The sequence below is a fragment of the Schistocerca cancellata genome, chromosome 1, assembly GCF_023864275.1.
Source record: "Schistocerca cancellata isolate TAMUIC-IGC-003103 chromosome 1, iqSchCanc2.1, whole genome shotgun sequence".
NCBI lineage: Eukaryota > Metazoa > Arthropoda > Insecta > Orthoptera > Acrididae > Schistocerca > Schistocerca cancellata.
Window position 1 is genome coordinate 917,204,422 of NC_064626.1, and position 19,499 is coordinate 917,223,920.

General features: G+C 41.2%; 1 protein-coding gene across 2 annotated transcripts; it reads left to right on the forward strand.

Annotated features, from left to right (window-relative positions):
- Positions 1–3,006: 3,006 nt before the first annotated feature.
- Positions 3,007–18,685, forward strand: LOC126162637 (arf-GAP with Rho-GAP domain, ANK repeat and PH domain-containing protein 3-like). Of its 2 annotated transcripts, XM_049919272.1 has the most exons (3): positions 3,007–3,237; positions 3,432–3,555; positions 16,873–18,685. In XM_049919272.1, exons 1-3 carry the CDS (start codon positions 3,007–3,009, stop codon positions 17,241–17,243), a joined length of 726 nt encoding a protein of 241 aa, XP_049775229.1. In that variant the 3' UTR covers positions 17,244–18,685. The 2 variants fall into 2 exon arrangements, 1 of the variants encoding a protein (XP_049775229.1); XR_007535091.1 differs by lacking the exon at positions 3,007–3,237 and having other exon boundaries at positions 3,369–3,522; positions 16,873–17,010.
- Positions 18,686–19,499: the final 814 nt, after the last annotated feature.

Consider the following 19,499-nt stretch of genomic DNA (forward strand, 5'->3'; position numbering starts at 1 on the left):
ACATGTCTTGATTATGTGAAGATTTTTTCTATGTCTCTCAAAATATGTACTTAATGGCTGAAGCACTAGCGCCTTTTAGCTAAAGTTCTGCATGGTTAAAGAATATTACTCATCATTACCACTGTTATATACATTGGTTGTCAATATTCCTTAAAGCCACATTTGGGTGCATGGTTTGTTATGCTGCGGTTATCTATCCCCTCCCCTTCTGTTTGATACTGGAATTACTGACATACTAGGCTTCTCATGAAGTCGATATTTGACACTGATTGCTCACACTATAACTTACATGCATATGAATGTTGAGTGACATTTCAACTCATTTCTGAAGATTATTGTAGCTTGTTTCAATGTTACAGAAGCGATTTCCATTACGTTTATGGCATATATACATTTCATCAACTCTATGCAATGAATAAGATACTGTGTAACATTAGCATTTTATACTGTTTTATACCTTTTATTGTAACATCACTGTCGGGAGATTTGCAACTTTATTTTCTGTTTACATATGAAACTGTACCAATGATGTTCATTAAATATAGTCCAGTCCTCTACATTAACAAGTAACTTGTCATTGAGATATTGTTATACCAGATGACGAAAATACTTTTTAAAGATGTTTGACCAGCTCCTCAAAATTTTGTGCTGTGTAATGCTTATAGTTCTGAACTTCTCTTGTACTGCTCCATGTTCACTTAGCATTAGTATGTCTGCTTCCAAGAATCCTGTTTCTTATACTGATATTCATGTCATGCTCTACACATTATTTAAGTGATTACAAACGTAAACCATTTTAACCCTGTAAGTATTCAAGTATATTTTGCACTTCTTTGAAAAAGACTTGCAACATTTCCTGTATACTACATATAATTATTTGTATCTTTGCATAGTATTTGTGAAGATGGTCCACGACTGAAACCAGTTAATATTTCGATTTACAACAAAAGCAGCTGATGGTAAAACATGCATTTTATACATCACTTGATGGCTGTTTATAACCACCTTCCAGAAACGTTTTACTCATTCTGGATACGACTTGCTATGGGAAACTGATATTTCCTGCTACTTGGTACTTGTTGGATCAGGATTTGTGGGGTAGGGGGGTACTTGAATTGATGCTACTTTCCGATGCACATTCTTATGCTACAATCTACGAGAATGACCGCGAGACTGTAGGGTTTGACTCCAATGCTTTCATGTCTGTTAATGTACCTTCAGTCGCGTCCAGACTTAACTTCCAATGTTCAGAGGGATAGATCTTGTTTCATGCTCGTGGTACAATATCAGTATTTCACTTCCTATTTGTGAGGTTAGCGTTCGTGATTCAACACGCTGACATTATTTTGATATTGTTTAAAGTAGTCTGATGTGTATGGCGTTTTCTTTTCTTCTGGTTTTCATATATCGTGGACTTCACGGACAAATGAATATTCATTCTTTGTCGTTGTTCATTGATTTGCTTGTGAATGATCAGGAATTTCGTTATAGCACTTTTGATTTGTTTTCTTCCTCCATTCATGAAATCAGCACAATATGTAAATGATAGACGTACTCTTACATTCATTTTTGCGACAATACTTGATTTGTGCATGAGCTTTAATGTGCATTTTGCATTTAGCGGATTATCAGTCAAAGTGAAAACAACTGCTATCATAATGAAAATCCAGGATTCTTTGGGTGCATTTACAGTTTTTAAGGTGAGACTGCTTTGCGGAAAGTACTTGACATCCTACTGTTCACAAATACGTTCAATGTAACTGTTATATTCCATGTCTTTTGTGGTTGGAATTCAGGTTCACGGTGTGAGGCTGTACAAACCTCACTGTACGTGACCTGCCTTCTCAATTATGCCAGTTCAGTACCATGTATAATCTTGCCCTTAGTCGTTCAAGCATCTATTCTCACTCACACCTGCATCTACGCTCCGCAAGCTATGTTACGTTATGTGGCAGGGAGTGCTTTGTGTACCAATGTCACTTCTCTCTCTCCCTGTTCCAGTCGCGTATGCTTCGCGGGAAGAATGATTGCTCATGAGTCTCCTTGTGGGCTCGAATATAATTTTAATGGTCTTTTAGCGAGATATACGTGGAAACTTTATATTGGTTTGGTCTTCTAGGAACGTACACTGTAGGAACTTTTAACAGGAGATCATTCTGTGATGCAGAACGTGTCCTACTGTCGAATACGGCTACTAAACAGTCATCATACGAAGTTAAGAATTATTTCTGGGTCAATAGTCTGTAGAAAAGGAGCAAATTTTCAGGGCATTTTACTGGAGTCATATTTTTCGTATATTCGGTTCAGTTCAAAGGTAGCTTCTATGAACCATCTACCGAACACTGCTTGTGTAAGTATACCACTTACATATAAATTTTATTGTTATATTTTCACTTTGAATTGCACAGTAGTCATGTAGATCAGTCACCGACTAATTATACCGTTCTTTTTGCCGAGAAGATATTATTCTTTCCTTAGGCGGTCGGAAGACGGGGTTTCATTGCTACATATGACACACTCTTCATGAGGAACAATAGCCGCTATTCTTCCAGTCCATATGTGGCATAACAGCAAACCAGTGCTTAACAGTATTGGTTAAAAAGAGTCTCGGTTGCAATTTTAGTTTTTTTTCTTCTCTTTTCAACAACTCGTTTCGCCTTATTTAGGCATCTTCAAGTTATCTTTTCTAGATGGACGCGAGAGGCACCAAAAATCTGCATAACGCGTTCCCGTTCACAAGAACGAGTAACAGTAAGATGGGGGCTCCCCTATACAGCCGCTATTGCAAGTCGCGTGACTTCTGGAAGTGGAAGCCAGGCGGTGCTACAATGACAGCAGAGGAGGACGCAGATGAAGCGCGCTGCTTTCTCCGACGGAGCGCCAGGGGCAGCGGGGGTGTGGGCGGCGCCGGGCGACAGTGCTGCGGCCCGCGGCGACGCTCGCAATCAGCGGCGCGCGCCGGCCGCCCGGGGCCAATATGTCGCGCGGCAGTGGCGCGCCGCGCTCATGGCGGGCAACATCGTCGAGGCGTGGCTGCGCTCGCTGCACCTCGGCCAGTACGCCGAGTCCTTCCTGGACAACGGCTACGACGACCTGGAGATCTGCAAGCAGGTGGGCGACCCCGACCTGGACGCGATCGGCGTGCTGGAGCCCGGGCACCGCGCGCTGCTGCTGCGCTCGGTGCGCCGGCTGCGCGAGCACGGCGCCGCCTCCGTCTACTTCACGCTGGAGGAGGGCGCCGCGGCGCTCAGGCACGACGCCTGCGGCTGCGACAAGCCGCTCGGAGCGGCCGGCGCGCCGTCGGCGCCGCCGCAGCCCCCGGAAGACGCCGCGGCCGGCGCGTCCGCCTGCGCCGACGACTACGAGGAGGGCCGCGCCGAGCTGGTGCGCGTGCCCAGGCACCACTTCCGGCACGTGGCCCTCAACGGCAGCCACCAGCCGCACCAGCACCACCACCACCAGCACCAGCAGCAGCAGTTCCAGCGCGCCGTCTGCCTCGGGGGACAGCACGTCCCCACATCGGTGAGTCCTGCGGCCGTCGCCGTCTACAGCAAGGTACTGCCAGCTCGGCGGCGTCACCACTGCTCTGCGGGTAGCGCTACTACTCTAACCATTCCAGTGTATTTCCTGTACGCTTGCTATACAATCGCTCAAAGCTATACCTGCTCAGTGGTTATAGTTACGATTTTAAAATAAGATAGATGGGCTCTCAAATCTGGTTAGTGGAACAATTTTTTCTGAAAAAAAAAAGTACTTGTGGCGATTCAACTACTACGATTATCAGAACTTAACTCAGAAACTCTTAAAACAACATAAAGGACCTAACACCCTCCTTAGGGTTAAGTTTGTACAAACCGAAATCAAACGGTTTTTCACAAGTTTTTAGTTTTGATTTGATAATGGCAGTAGTCGAAACAAAGTTTTAAATAAAAAAAAATACATTAAGCGATGTAGACCGATTCATTCAAAGATGTCCACAATGATCACAGACCCATTCAGGACAATTATTTCCTATATTAATGAGATTAGTTTGTGAAATCTTAATCTATTGAAACCATAAATCGTATACTTTTTCTAAGGGCATTGCACTAAGCAGTCTCTTGGAAAAGATGATATCAATAACTGTCATGTTTAACTAACTCGTTTAATGACAATTTTATTCGGGTATTCTACACAGTGTATATTACGCTCATCATACACTTCTTGTAAAAACACATTTAATACAGAAAACTATTCTTAGAAATACCTATAATCCAAATACTGCAAAATAAGTACATACAGAAAAATGCGCTGTTTACATTAGTTCTTGAAAACTACAACAATAAAGACAAATGACAATCAAGTAGACGTAAGCAGGCAGCCCTGCCAGCATTGGACTTGAGCGAAGGCATTCGTTGGGGAGAAAAGGACCCTACAAGAACACAAATCAGTCCTTAGTAAGATGACGAAAGCCTCAGTCGTCTTTCGTAATAATTTCGCTTAGGGTACATACAAAGAAAATGAAAATATTTCTTTAGATTATCAAAATAGCTATTTTGAGGCTGACTATAAGAACGTTAACATGCCAAAAAATTTTTCAACAGGTGACCAAACACTGTTATATAGTATTAAGTTTTTTTTTTTTTAATACAGTACTGTCCATCTCTCCGAAGAGTTAACCCTTGGGATAATGTACAATACGTTTTCTTTTAATTTCTTGCATCTATGAGATACCACAAATGTGTTCAGTTTTCTGCCTGTGTAATAAACAGCTTCATAGTTTATCTTAGATTATGGCATAATATTTTATCATAATGTTGTGGCAAGGTAAACTTAAGATATCACTTTCGCTATACAAAACCAATGTAAATTTTGAAACAAACTTTAAAATTTGAGTTGCTCTAAACTTTAACGAAGACACGCGGATGCGCTAGAAAGTAGCACCTTCGAATTTTTTTGAAAAAATTCTTAATACATTTTAAATAATATAAGTATTATTTAGATTTTAAATTTTCTTTTAATGGCTATATATTTTATATTTAAACGTAGTCATTCTGTGAACAAACACATTTCTAGCAAAGAGATAGCAGTTTATCGTTATAGTCGATGTAGAATGTTTGACTACATTGACGGAGCCATAACCTCACCTCTGCTTGCACTGCTTCACCATTATCAAAGTGAATTTCTGGAAGACATTCTTTAAGTTTTGGAAACAGACGAAAATGGGATGGGGCCGAATCGGGACTGTATGGAGGATGATCCATGACAGTGAGCCCAAGACGTCGTATTGTTGCAGAAGCTGCAGCGATACTCTGTGGTCTGGCGTTGTCGTATTGAATGATACAGTGCTCCATGAGTGGGCGAACTCTTCAAATTCAAAACTGAATTACAGCACACTGTTTCTCACGCGCCGACAATGTTACGTCACACACCGCCATGTTACACACTTCGGAGCCCTCTAGCGGCAGTGGACTGCTAGTACACAGTCATGAAAATTGAAAGTTGTAGAGTTGTAATAGCGTTTCTACTATTTAAATAGCTTTAAGAGTTGTCACATAAAAATCCGGAGGCACTACTTTTCAGCACACTCTTGCACATTGCTAGGAAGGTGAGTATCTACTACACAGCACTGCAGTACCACTGGGTCGTGATTTTTACATGCTTTATAGTGTCTTCATACACATCACACAATGTGCGGTTCATTAATGGAGTATCTCCTCATGACGTACACATACAATGAGCTCGGATTTTCCTACCCTACAATATTACCATTTACGTACGTAGTAAATCAAGTTATGATACCGTACAAACAAGGAGTCGTAATTCGTCTTATTCTTCTGGCAGAGTCATCCGACAACAATTTTGTCCTATTAATGTAAGACTCAGCTGTAGGTGAAAGATTGTTCATAATTACTGAGGGTCCCTACAGAAAAAGACTATGGCCAGGTAGACTCACAGCTGTACAGAATAACTGCTTCACGGCAGATGTTAAAGTGTAAGACGATAACCTCCCTCCAACAATTTTCCGCTACAGGGCCTAATCTCCATTTACATCTACATATTTATAGGGTGGTTTCTTCATTTCCCACCACGATAACCCTGGTATACATATATACAGTACTTCCATGTTGCCCTTTCTTCCTCTGCTCTTGGCTCCTTTTCCCCTATTCCCTCTCTTTTTCTCCCATTTCTTCATCGAAACATCTACACAAACAAAGCACGCACACACACGCACTTTCTCCACCCTCTCTTTCACTCTCTCTCTCCCTCTCCCACAAATGGCTCTGAGCACTATGGGACTTGACATCTGAGATCATCAGTCCCCTAGAACTTAGAACTACTTAAACCTAACTAACCTAAGGACATCACACACACCCATGCCCGAGGCGGGATTCCAACCTGCGACCGTAGCGGCCGCGTGGTTCCAGACTGAAGCACCTAGAACCGCTCGGCCCCACCGGCAGGCCCTCTCTCACAAACACACATACATGTACACATCCACACACTCACACGCACACACACCCACACACACACACACACACACACACACACACACACACACGCACGCACGCACGCAAAACAACTGCTTCGTCATCTACACAATCACGATCATCATACCAGATAGTTTCTCGAATTACTTGACGATTGGATTTGATGCTGAATAACTTGCTGCAAAATGCTTACGTTACCCAAAGACTGTGATCAAACCGAACTGTCCATTGTATTTGTTCGCACTCTCCGACCCCGCGGGAGCTTGTCCGTACCAACATAGGACAGTCTCAGTGGTACGTGAAGGAGTGAAACCAGCAGCAATCTAATGCTTTCAAGCGTTATGAATTGTTACCAGTTATTGAACTGGATGTGTGCCGTATAAAGCCAAGGATTCAAATTCAAGGTATAGGGTTGGGTTTGGGTGTCTCCCACTAGAGCTGGCATAAGTTCTGCGTTACATTTGCGGTACGGCGACGTACTGTACATTATCATGAAACAGCGGCACCCCTTGTCGCACCGTTCCAGAACGGTGGTTTTCGTCAGACTTGCTACCCCATAAGCGTTCTTCATTCTCCGAACGATGTCTGCCGGTGTTTGTCCTTCCGCAGCCAAGAAAAGAACAACAGCACATATTTCGTTCCCGTTTTCAGCGTCGGAAAGACATAAACAATACACTAATCTCGTGCCTACATATCAGTGCTTATACACCAGCATCTCGTGCCAGGTAGCATATACACTACTGGCCATTAAAATTGCTACACCAAGAAGAAATACAGATGATAAACGGGTATTCATTGGACAAAAATATTATAGGTGGAACTGACTTGTGATTACATTTTCACGCAATTTGGGTGCATAGATCCTGAAAAAGTAGTACCCAGAACAACCACCTCTGGCCGTAATAACAGCCTTCATACGCCTGGGCATTGAGTCAAACAGAGCTTGGATGGCGTGTACAGGTACTGCTGCCCATGCAGCTTCAACACGATACCACAGTTCATCAAGAGTAGTGATTGGCGTATTGTGACGAGCCAGTTGCTCGGCCACCATTGACCAGACGTTTTCAATTGGTGAGAGGTCTGGAGAATGTGCTGGCCAGGGCAGCAGTCGAACATTTTCTGTATCCAGAAAGGCCCGTAGAGGACGTGCAACAAGCGGTCGTGCATTATCCTGCTGAAGTGTAGGGTTTCGTAACACATCTGAAATGTAACGTCCACTGTTCAAAGTGCCGTCAATGCGAGCAAGAGGTGACCGAGACGTGTAACCAATGGCACCCCATACCATCACGCCGGGTGATACGCCAGTATGGCGATGACGAATACACGCTTCCAATGTGCGTTCACCGCGATGTCGCCAAACACGGATGCGACCATCATGATGCTGTAAACAGAACCCGGATTCATCCGAAAAAATGACGTTTTGCTATTCGTGCACCCAGGTTCGTCGTTGAGTACACCATCGCAGGCGCTCTTGTCTGCGATGCAGCGTCAAGAGTAACCGCAGCCACAGTCTCCGAGTTGATAGTTCATGCTCCTACAAGCGTCGTCGAACTGTTGGTGCAGATGGTTGTTGTCTTGCAGACGTCCCCATCTGTTGACTCAGGGATCGAGACGTGACTGCACGATCCGTTGCAGCCATGCAGATAAATTACCTGTCATCTCGACTGCTAGTGATACGAGGCCGTTGGGATCCAGCACGGCGTTCCGTATTACTCTCCTGAACCCACCGATTCCATATTCTGCTAACAGTCATTGGATCCCGACCAACGCGAGCAGCAGTGTCACGATACGATAAACTGCAATCGCTATAGGCTACAATCCGACCTTTACGAAAGTCGGAAACGTGATGTTACGCATTTCTCCTCCTTACAGGAGGCATGACAACAACGTTTCACAAGGCAACGCCGGTGAACTGCTTTTTGTGTATGAGAAATCGGTTGGAAACTTTCCTCATATCAGCACGTTGTATGTGTCGCCACCGGCCCGAACCTTGTGTGAATGCTCTGAAAAGCTAATCATTTGCATATGACAGCATCTTCTTCCTGTCGGTTAAATTTCGCGTCTGTAGCACGTCATCTTCGTGATGTAGCAATTTTAATGGCCAGTAGTGTACATTACAGTAAAGCACTCAGACTGAAACGTTTTGATAGCCCCTTATTTTTGGTACCTTATGTGATATTGCTTTAAATGTTACTGAAAGTACTTTATATCCACTGAAGTACATATCTGTCTCCAGTGCGTTACGAATCTTAATGCTCAGTGCCCTATTTTTGAACGGAGTGTGCTCGTCATTAACATGGTTCTCACTTCTGGTAAATCATTCTTTTACGTGAACAATTACATGTCACACTATGGTTTGTAACATGCGCAGTTACACTGGTAATCCAAATCATTTCGACCTCCTGGATAATGGCCATCTTTGGAACGCAGTACAGCAACAATTCTACGTGGTATGACCTCGACAAGCCCTTGGTAAACTTTCAGTGGTATGTGGCACTAACTGTATACTCGACGGTCACATAAATTCTATAAATTAGGACCCGACGGTTTTTGGGCGAGGTGCTAGCGTCCGACTACGTCCCACATTTGTCTGAGAAATTCAGTGCAGGCTAATATGGTGACCAAGACATGGATATGAAGACATTATCACACTCCTTAAACAACTGTAGCACTATTCCGACCTTGTGACACGGGCAGGTATCGTGCTGGAAAATACATTCGCTTCCAGGAAAAACATCAAGCATAAAGCGATGCAAGGGGTCCGTTGTGTTCACAGGACAGTAACACTCGAAGGGCTGAATATCTTCCCCGTTTCTCAAACGCTCGTTCCCAGACGCCGGGGCATAATAAAGTGCCATAAGTCGCTTATGTCTGTTGATTTTCTCCATTTGGAGTTCGTGTCGTCGCTAGGACGTTACTCCGTCCACTTGTGTTCCACGTCCCAATTTCACGGTGGGCACTGGACGTAATGAAATGGTGCGTCGGTGAATACTCATTGCAGCAGTGTGGAGTGTAACTAAATTTGGTGTTGATGACTGGTTTACTTTTTGCCCTGGGACATGTACTGACAGAGGTCACGAGATAGCGAGATGCACATATGCAGATGGCAGTAGTGTCGCGTACACAAGGTATAAGAGGACTCGCATTGGCGGAGCTGTCATTAGTACTCAGATGATTCATGTGAAAATGTTTCCGACTTGATTACGGTCGCACGACAGGGAGCTAACAGAATTTGAGATGGGAATTGCAGATGGAGCTAGAGGCATGGAACATTTCATGTCGAATATACTTAGGGAGTACAGCATTCATAGGTCCACAACATCAAAAGTGTGGGGAGAATACCAAATTTCAGACGTTATCTCTAGGCGTTACCTCTCGCCATGAACAACGCAGTGGGCCACGGGCGTTCATTTAACGACCGGGAGCAGCGGCGTTTGCTTAGAGTTGTCGGGGCTAACAGACACGCAACGCAGAGTGTAATGACAGCGGAAATCAATGTGGAACGTACGAGAAACCTATCCGTTAAGACATTGAAGCGAAATTTGGCGTTAATGGGATGTGTGAGCAGATGAGCTTCCTTGTGCTTTTGCTAAAAGCACGACATTACCTACAGCGCCTCTCCTGGCCTCGTACCCATATTGTTTGAGCCCTGGAAGACTGGAAAACCGGGGCCTGGTCATATGAGCCCCAGTTTCGGTTAGTAAGAGCAGATTTTGGGGCAGATCTCACGAAGCTAGGGACCCATATTTTCAACAAGGCACTGTGCAAGCTAGTTGTGGCTCCATAATGGTGTGGGCGGAGTTTACATGGAATGGACTGGGTCCCCTGCTCCAACTGAACATATAGTTAACTGTAAATCCTAATGATCAGCCACTGTTTGAGACCATTTGCAGCCAATCATGGACTTCATGTTTCTAAACAACGATGGAATTTTTATGGAAGACAGTGCGCCATGTCACTGGATCACAATTGTCCATGACTGATGTGAAGAACATACTGGACAATTGGAGCGAATGATCTCACCACCTATCGAACATTTATGGGACTTAATCGGGAGGTCAGTTCGTACACAAAAACCTGCACTGGCAAAACTTTCGCATTTATTGACGGCTATAGAGATACCATGCGGGGGACCTCCAACGACTTCTTGTGCCCATGCCATGTCGAGTTAGTGAACTAGACCGGGCAAAGCAGGTCCGACAAGATGTTAGCAAGTCTCCCATGACTTTTGTCACCTAAGCGTACAGCATTAAGTTATTCTCGCACCATTACGCCTCTTATTTTGAAAAGGATGATTAAACCTAGAGCTCAATGAGCAGTGTGGCTCAGTAGAGAATCATACCACAGCATACGACCAGAAGTTTCTATCGTATCGAATAAAGGACTGGTCTCAACAAGTTTTTGAACAAATACTTTATTTCATTTCCGGATACCTAATTTTTCTTCCTTGAGCTTTATCAAATGACAAAACTGTTGTGATTACAGTTCGTATTGATCTACACGGCACTGCGGAAAGAGCAATATATAATGGCGTTCCTAATAAGAATGTGGACAACATGATATCGACTGTTACCTAGCAGCGGATTATATTTTCACAGGTGACCAGACTAATTTTATTTCAGTATTGTGATTCGTTTTGCAAGCCGCCGCACACAACGTCGCCCTCGTTGATCCCATGTATTTTTTCGGAGAGAAAGCACTGATACAGTTACATCCCGTCTTTTATGGAAAATATTGGGAACTTCCCGAGTGTCGGGCTATATTTATGGTTGGATTCTTCCGATAGAACCAGTCATCTTTAAGGAAACAAAATCAACGTTCGTATAGGTAATTTCAGAAGAACAGCACAAAGTCTACATTGGCGATTCAGTATTCTTTATTCAGATATAGGACAGGAACGATCATTAGGAGCTAAATGTATAGTAAACATGTGTTCCAAAATGGATTTCTTAAGAACTACACGGTCCAGTCACATTAGTGTTACAAGTTGTCAAAAGGATGAACAACCATCTTTTGCAGCGTGGATATGCAGGCGGAAGATAACGTCTTAGACCTTCTGGCGACAGACGGACCTGAACTTATCGAATCAGTTAACGCAGAGGAAGGTATCAGTGATCATAAGGCTCTGATAGCATCTATGACGACTGGTCTGACAATGAATGTTAAGAAAGGGAGGAAGATATTTTTGTTTAGCAAGAGTGACAGGGTGCAAATTTCAGAGTATCTGAGAAGTCAGTATAAAATATTCGGTGATAAGGACGAACACGTTGAAACCAATGCAAAAAATCCAAAGGAATCGTGCAATGTGCCCTAGACAATACATTCCGAGGAAGGTATTAACGGATGGGAAAGACCTCCCTGGTTTCATAATTATGTTAGAAAACTGCTACTTAAGCAAAGAGAACATCTTCTCAGATCCAAGAGAAGTAGAAATCTAGCTGACAAACAAAAGCTGAACGAAGCGAAAATGAGCTTAAGGAGAGCAATGAGACAAGCGTTCAATGAGTTTGAAAGAAAAACTTTGTCAGCCGATCTGTGTAAAAACCCTAAGAGGTTTCGGTCGTATGTAAAATCAGTAAGTGGGTTAAAATCATATATTCATTAACTTGGTGACCATAATGGCACCGAAAATGGAAGACAACAGAGAAAATGCCGAAATACTGAATTCGGTCTTCCGAAATTGTTTCACCGCGGAAGATCGTAACATAGTCCCTCCTCTTTAATCGTCATACGGACGTCGAAATAGTAGATACTGAGATAACCGATCGCGGAAAAGAAAAACAACTACAATCGCTTAGTAATGGAAACGCTTCACTATCAGGTGAGATACCTATAAAATTCTACAAAGATAACCAGAAAGAAGTTACTCGCCTTCTAGAAGTAATTTATAGTAGATCGCTTAAGCAAAGAAGGGTAGCTAACGACTGGAAGAAAGCACACGTCATTTCTGTTTTTAAGAAGGGCCGTAGGGCAGGTGCACACAATTACAAACCTATATCGATGACGACAATCTGTTTAAGAATTATGGAACCTGTCTTAAGCTCAAGAATTCCGACGTTTTTTGAAAAGGAAAATCTCCTCTATAAAAATGAACATGGATTTCGCAAACAGAGCGCCTGCGAAATTCAGCTCGCTGTGTTCCTAAATGAGATCGACAGCGCCGTAGACAATGGCACTCAGGCTGATGCCGTCTTCCTTGACTTCAGGAAGGCATTTAACATCGTGCCGCACTGCCTTTTAGTGACAAAATACGAGCTTATCGAGTATCGGAGGAGATTTAGACAGGTTTCAAGCCATTCTTGCAGACAGAACTCAACACGTCGCTCTTAACGGACTGAAATGAACAGATGTAAAGGTAATTTCCGCAGTACCCCAAGGAAACGTGATAGTGGCTTTGCTGTTTGCAGTATACGTAAATGACGTAACAGAAAGCGTCGGATGCTCTCTAAGGCTGTTCGCAGATGATGCAGTAGTCTATAACAGAGTAGACACCTCAGAAGATAGCATCCATTTGCAGGATGACCTCCAGAGATTCGATGAATGGTGCAGGATCTGCCAGTTGACCCTGAACGTACATGAAAGTAAATATTGCGCATACATAGGAAAATAAATCCGCTACTGTATAGCTGCACTATTGATGAGAAACCGCTGGAAAAAGTGTCTGCCGTAAAATATCCAGGAGTATCTGTCCAGAGCAACCTTAAATTTGTACGTACATAGGCGAAGGTAAACACTACTGCTTGATTAACACTACTGGCGCAAATCACTGTAAACAGTAGTTACCGCCAACACCTAGGACCTTAAGTGTAATGACAACATAAGGCAGATAGTAAGAGAAGCTGATACTAGGTTGATTCAAAAAAATATTCAAATGTATGTGAAATCTTATGGGACTTAACTGATAAGGTCATCAGTCCCTAAGCTTACGCACTACTTAACTTAAATTATCCTAAGGACAAACACACACACCCACGCCCGACGGAGGACTCGAACCTCCGCGGGGACCAGCCGCACAGTCCATGACTACAGCGCCTTAGACCGCTCAGCTAAACCCGCGCGGTGGTTGAGATTCATCGAGAGAATATTAAGGAAGTTTAACTTCATCCACGAAACAACTGCTTTAAAAACACTTGTTGAACCGATTCTTTCACACTACTGACTCCTCTTGGACTGTTAATAGACTGTGTTAATAGCAGACATTAGTATCAGAAGTACCCTCTGCCCCACGTCAAAAACGAGCTGGTCTTCACGGCCGGTCTATCACTAAAGTTAAAATTACGTAGATCTACTTTTGGAGGAGGAGCGCTATAAGCAAAATATAACTCTTTCTTTTCTTCTTTTTTCCAAATATATTTCGCTGAAGTTTCAGCATCGTCTGCGGCAGTACTGCAAATCAGTATATATAGTGCCAACTACCAGAAACTTTCATACCAAATATACAGAACTCATAAGGGTGCTAAAAAGTAACAGCGGTCATCCTACATTTGCTGAACACTTTGTGGACATGAAATACTGCTCAACAGACATCAACATCGACATGAAAATTCTCAAATGCAGCAACAGCCCCTCACAAAAACCAACAACTGAAGAAAACACAGCTGAAGGAAAACAAATGATAAAAGAGTACACAGCTTTCTGCAATGGAATTCTGCTCTCTGCCCTCAGAGAACTATCAGACAATACTAACCCATAAATGCACCTACCAATCGCCCCATCCTACAAACAAAAAATTAAATAACTAAACAAAAGCCATATACCTTCAGCTTCACACACACACACACACACACACACACACACACACACACACACACACACACTATCTTCCACGTACATTTAATTAATGTTAGGACTAACCGTAACATTCGTAGTCGTAAAATATCTTAGTAAAGAATTTTCTACATCAAATCTGTATGATTGAAGATGAAAAACTGTGAAAGAAAGCAACTGCAATACAAAACATAAAAACTAAAAAAAACTACAGCATGTGGTAGCAACGTATATACACAAACTTTGTTTGTTTTTCAGGTTTGTAAATACCGTGTTACAACACAAATTTATGTGTGGAAAACTGGTATTTTTCTTGTTTAATGAAAAGAAAAAAAAGCCTCTGAGAATGCTAAAACTTTAGCGTGTGACGTCTCCTCCAATGCTGCGTGTGCGAAGTCTCGATTAGGCTTGGTAATTATTGCCCTTAGTTTCCCAGTGGCGTGTAAATTTTTGGATAATCTTGCACAGAATAATTAAACTAATATCCTAGCTGCATTGATGTTTGAGAGTCAATGCCATGATAAAATCCTTTAATGTAATGAATGCACTCACTTCTAGCCATTGAAAAGATTTAAAAAGGGATACAGCACATTTTCCAAGTTTCAGTATCGTCGGAAACAATGCTGGCCAGAGATATCACAAGAACGCAAGACTGGGCAACTTAATAAGACAATTGAACTGCACCTACATCGCATAGCGCAAATTTGTCAGTTAATATCACGGAATACTTTCAGTTAATGAAGTCACCGGCTATAAATATCCACAAAACTGTTTCTTATTAATTATTTCTCATTTTTAAACAAATAACTTCCATTATAACTTGAAAATTTTAGTTCTCTGTCCAGTCACATCCGCAGTTTTTCTCAGGTTGAAGCTTTGTCCAGCAAAATCCAGCGTTTTCTCCCTTTACAGTGCTTTTCCACCGATCAGTACTTTTCCAGTACAATAACAAACATCAGTGCTCGCCAGAGCGGAACATAAGCACAGAAATACCAAGAACAGAAAGAGAGAGAAACAAATGCGTTACATTGCTATTTCTAAGAAAAGGAAAACAAAAAATTTCACATCTTTAGCTTCTGTAGCCTGTACGTTCTTAGGAAACTAATTATTCCAATGCTAATATTATATGTTAAATATTTGTTAAAGTACATGAACAAATTATTTTTAGTTTCGATTTAGAGCCGTATGAGAGAGTGGGAAATACAAGACATTATAAAACTGTGCTTTGCTGAAGCTGGACCAATCCAAAACACGGATAGAATAGCCTCAACCTAATGTCGATTAAATACTTAATTACGTTCTGTAAACTTCTCCTGCCTTACTTTCAAATAAGGGATCATTTATCATTAACTACAGACGATAAGAAAGTATATGTTTCATATTAAGTTGTAATTATCCCAAAATTTGTTTGAATGTGGGTTCTCTACTAAACTTTGCAGTTAAATGCTCGTGGAGAAGCAATGTAGGCAGCAGTTCTTCTAAACTATGAGAAAAACTATTTCCTTTGCCATAAGGTTGCTTTAAACCAATTATTCCTGTTATTTTTTCCTGAATATTGGATTTCACTTTGTCTGACATCTTGCAAAATTGAAAAGTGGAAAATAAAAAGTCTCAAGCCCCAAATCTCACAACTGTAAGTAGAATAAAAAAACAATGTGCATATTTCTTTGTACATAACTGATTTGATGCTGAAAAACTGAGAAGGTATTCAGATACCACAATTATGCTGCTCACTACAGTTCGCAAAAAAATAATGAAATACATTAGGAAATAAATACATTATTAAGAACGTCCTAAGTTCCGTACCAGGAAACTGAAACGTTCTAGAAGCTAAAAAGAAGTTGGTCCCTGTGAAGAAAATAGCACCAACCAGCCACTGACGGTAATGCAACATATTTGTTTACACGAATAACGCAGTTACCCGTTTCGAACCGACAGTTTCATGTTGGACAGCTGTTCACGTGTATGTTACATTTTTTGTTGTTTACATTAGTTGTTGACTGTTTTTTTCCAACTGAAGTAAAAATCAACGAATGTAATATAAACAAGAACAACAGCCTGAAGATGAACTTGTCGGGTTGAAATCGGTAATGTCGTTATTTGTGTTAATAAATAGCATTATTAGCAGTAGCTCGGTCTTATATTACAGTTTTTACAAAGCCATGGCCTCAGAAATGTCAGTTTTCGACAAAATAGTATGAAGAAAATTCTTCCCAAGCGTTATTAATCCTCAAGTATCATGTTTTGATTTTGAATATGTGCACAGAAACAGAGCATTTGATTTGTAGCTAGTAAAACCATAGTCAGCAGAAACCACTGCTCATACCTTGTAAATTTTGGAACCACAGAGAGAAGAACAAATTGAAAGAAAGATCGAAGCCATCTACCAGTAGTTGGGCATCTGAACCAAGCGTAGGGACATGCAACAGAGTAGCGAAAACGCAGTAGCACTGAAAACCCTTTCTTGGGGAAAACAGACACTTAGAACGTTTTCCGTTTCCACTTTTCAACTGTCAGTAACTGCTCATTTCCGTTGCTGCCAACAGAGAGCAATAGCAGCAGCGAGACTCTATTAGTTGCTAGAATGTCGCTCAGGCATTTAGAGAATAAGTGACTAACAAAGCTGTTGTTTCAGGAGAAGATGGTAGTCGTGTACCGCAGGAAGTCAAACCGCTAGCCACGGACTGCCTGCGAGACGAAGCCACACCCACAGCAGAAACCCGCCAACCCTTGACCAGGACACAACGACGATGCCGCACGACGCAGAAGAAACTCCACCTCCACTGGCTGTTCCTACTGACTCCTGCAAACAGTATCCTATGGTCTCTTGATCTAAGAGCAACACGTTCCTTGTTAAGTAACTACGTACTTGATACGGTACGCCAATTTTTAAAACATCTGTCCACGTTACGGGTTCCTGTAATCTCACTCATTCTTTTCATTGCCAGGTTATCTTACTTAAAGATATACTTTTTTGAAATGTCTACTTTTACTGATCAGCAATAAACAAATTTTAAAAAAAGGTAAAATATCTAAGAAAAAGATAATTTATCACTCAACTACACAAGCTGCCATTAACAAAGAAACTGTTTCTCGAACAATACCTCCAGTGACAGTATTTTAAGAATAATGCTAGATTTATTGTAGATTTAGCAGATTTACGAGTCATACAATCATAAAAGTTCCAACTTTCTACTAATTATTTATACAATAAGAGTTTTAAGGAAGTATTAGGTTGTAAGTCCCGTTTAGATACCAGTTTCATCAGCGGAAATGAGTAGTGAAAGTTGAAGTACAAATATCGATTCATTTTAGAGCGAAGAGCTCAGATGACTGCAATATTTATTTCATATAGTCACGTCTCAACAGAAAATGACAATTTCTAACAGAAAACTGTTAATCATTTTGTACATCATATATTTATTGGGATTAGATGAAGTCTTTATTCACCGAACGCTGAGATATTCATTGTCATGGACCTCTACTAATTAATCTCTTTCAAAGCTGTTGTTAATGTTATTAATGTTAGTTTGGAAGTTAAGTCTTTGCTGTGAATGCCAAATATATTTGAGATTGTTGAGAGGTCCGTCGCTTTCATCTGGCTCTTCTCTTGACTTAGAAGTTCTTAGCCGGAGTTTTGTACTGTGAAATGTTATTATACAAGGTAAGATACTACAACAAACACTGTAATTGTGGTCAGCAAATTGGATATCAGTTTATTAAAAGAGGGCAGTCGATCCATAAAACGGTACATGTTAACTGTATCTTCGAGTATCTTCCATTTAATGCGGCAATAGATAAAACGAAATCCGCTGATAGGTGAAAACTAATTTTCATTGAAGTAATGTGTAAAAGATAGTTTCAGTTGGGTCCAGAGACTATTTTTGCTGAAAAACAAATGGATTAAGAAAACTCTTGTTCACCATGGTGTCTATTTTCTGTGTTAGTATGGTACTGAAAGTTCTCTGTGATAGATATTGGACGTAGGTGAGGGAAAAAGCTGATGAATGTCACTACGATCTACAGTTGGAAGACGATGACTATATAACATGCAATAATTGTAACTAGTTCATAAAGTTTTGTACTTTTGAAAACCGATGTGTGATTTACTTGGTTATATTGCCTTGTATAATGTATTATGTGTAGTTGAAGAATTGTTAAAAATGGACTACAGTTTTCCAAATAAAAGAAAATTCTGAACCTTTGTAGCAACAATTACTCCGCTCCCATCACGTTGGTTGAATTTCACTGTTTTAAAGGAATACGAGTTTCGTTTAATTATGTAGTGTAAGTTAGGACTATGAACATGTTGCCTTTAAGAGATTTCTCTTTCACATTACTAATACATTTTAAGTGTATGTATAGTATATCAGTGAGCTCTGTGATACGTTTGTAGAAAAGAGTATATTCTCTCATATTATGAAAATTAATTTAGTCCACAACATCTTAATAAAAGCTTATCATGCTAAACAAAGCAATATCCATGGTCCACATACCCATAATTCTACGTGCCATTAAATGGCATCACTTTATATACGCAGACGAAGAGCTGGCGCAAGTAAATTCTTTGAGACCTTTTAGGAACTCAACTGACGGAATTCTGAAAGATAATGCTAAGGACTTCCCAAAGAAACGTTATATTACCGCCCTACAGGTCCGAAAGTTAAGCCCAGGTAAAAAACCCTCACAATGATTTCAAAACCGAACGCGACGCATTCCACTTGTTATATTCAGTTTAATTGGTAAACAGAATGACAGAACGATTCAAATTATGTAGTCTGTCTTTATTAAATACTAAAATCCTCGAAATAAACGCTCTGAAAAAAGATTTTTAAAGCGAAAAAAATCATTATTTTGAAAAGAATATATCTCTCAAAATAATTAGAAATTGAGAAATGCAAAGACAGTGAAAACTTGATAAACTACACTAAAGCTTATACTTTAACTGCCGGCCGGAGTGGCTGTGCGGTTCTAGGCGCTACAGTCTGGAGCCGAGCGACCGCTACGGTCGCAGGCTCGAATCTTGCCTCGGGCATGGATGTGTGTGATGTCCTTAGGTTAGTTAGGTTTAATTAGTTCTAAGTTCTAGGTGACTGATGACCTCAGAAGTTAAGTCGCATAGTGCTCAGAGCCATCTGAACCATTTATACTTTAACTTTTTCGGAACTGCTTATTCCCATTGATTCTGATGTAGATTGCTAGACAGGAACGTAACACAGACGTTGTAAAATTAAGGATGATTTTACGAAAACACTTGGCTTG

What these genes read in the sequence shown, in the direction of transcription:
- LOC126162637 (XM_049919272.1), top strand. Translation starts at nt 3,007, where the DNA reads ATGGCGGGCAACATCGTCGAGGCGTGGCTGCGCTCGCTGCACCTCGGC. An exon ending in ACTTCACGCTGGAGGAGGGC is followed by an intron (nt 3,238 to 3,431) that starts GCCGCGGCGCTC and finishes CCTCAACGGCAG; the next exon opens with CCACCAGCCGCACCAGCACC. An exon ending in CCGTCGCCGTCTACAGCAAG is followed by an intron (nt 3,556 to 16,872) that starts GTACTGCCAGCT and finishes CTGTTGTTTCAG; the next exon opens with GAGAAGATGGTAGTCGTGTA.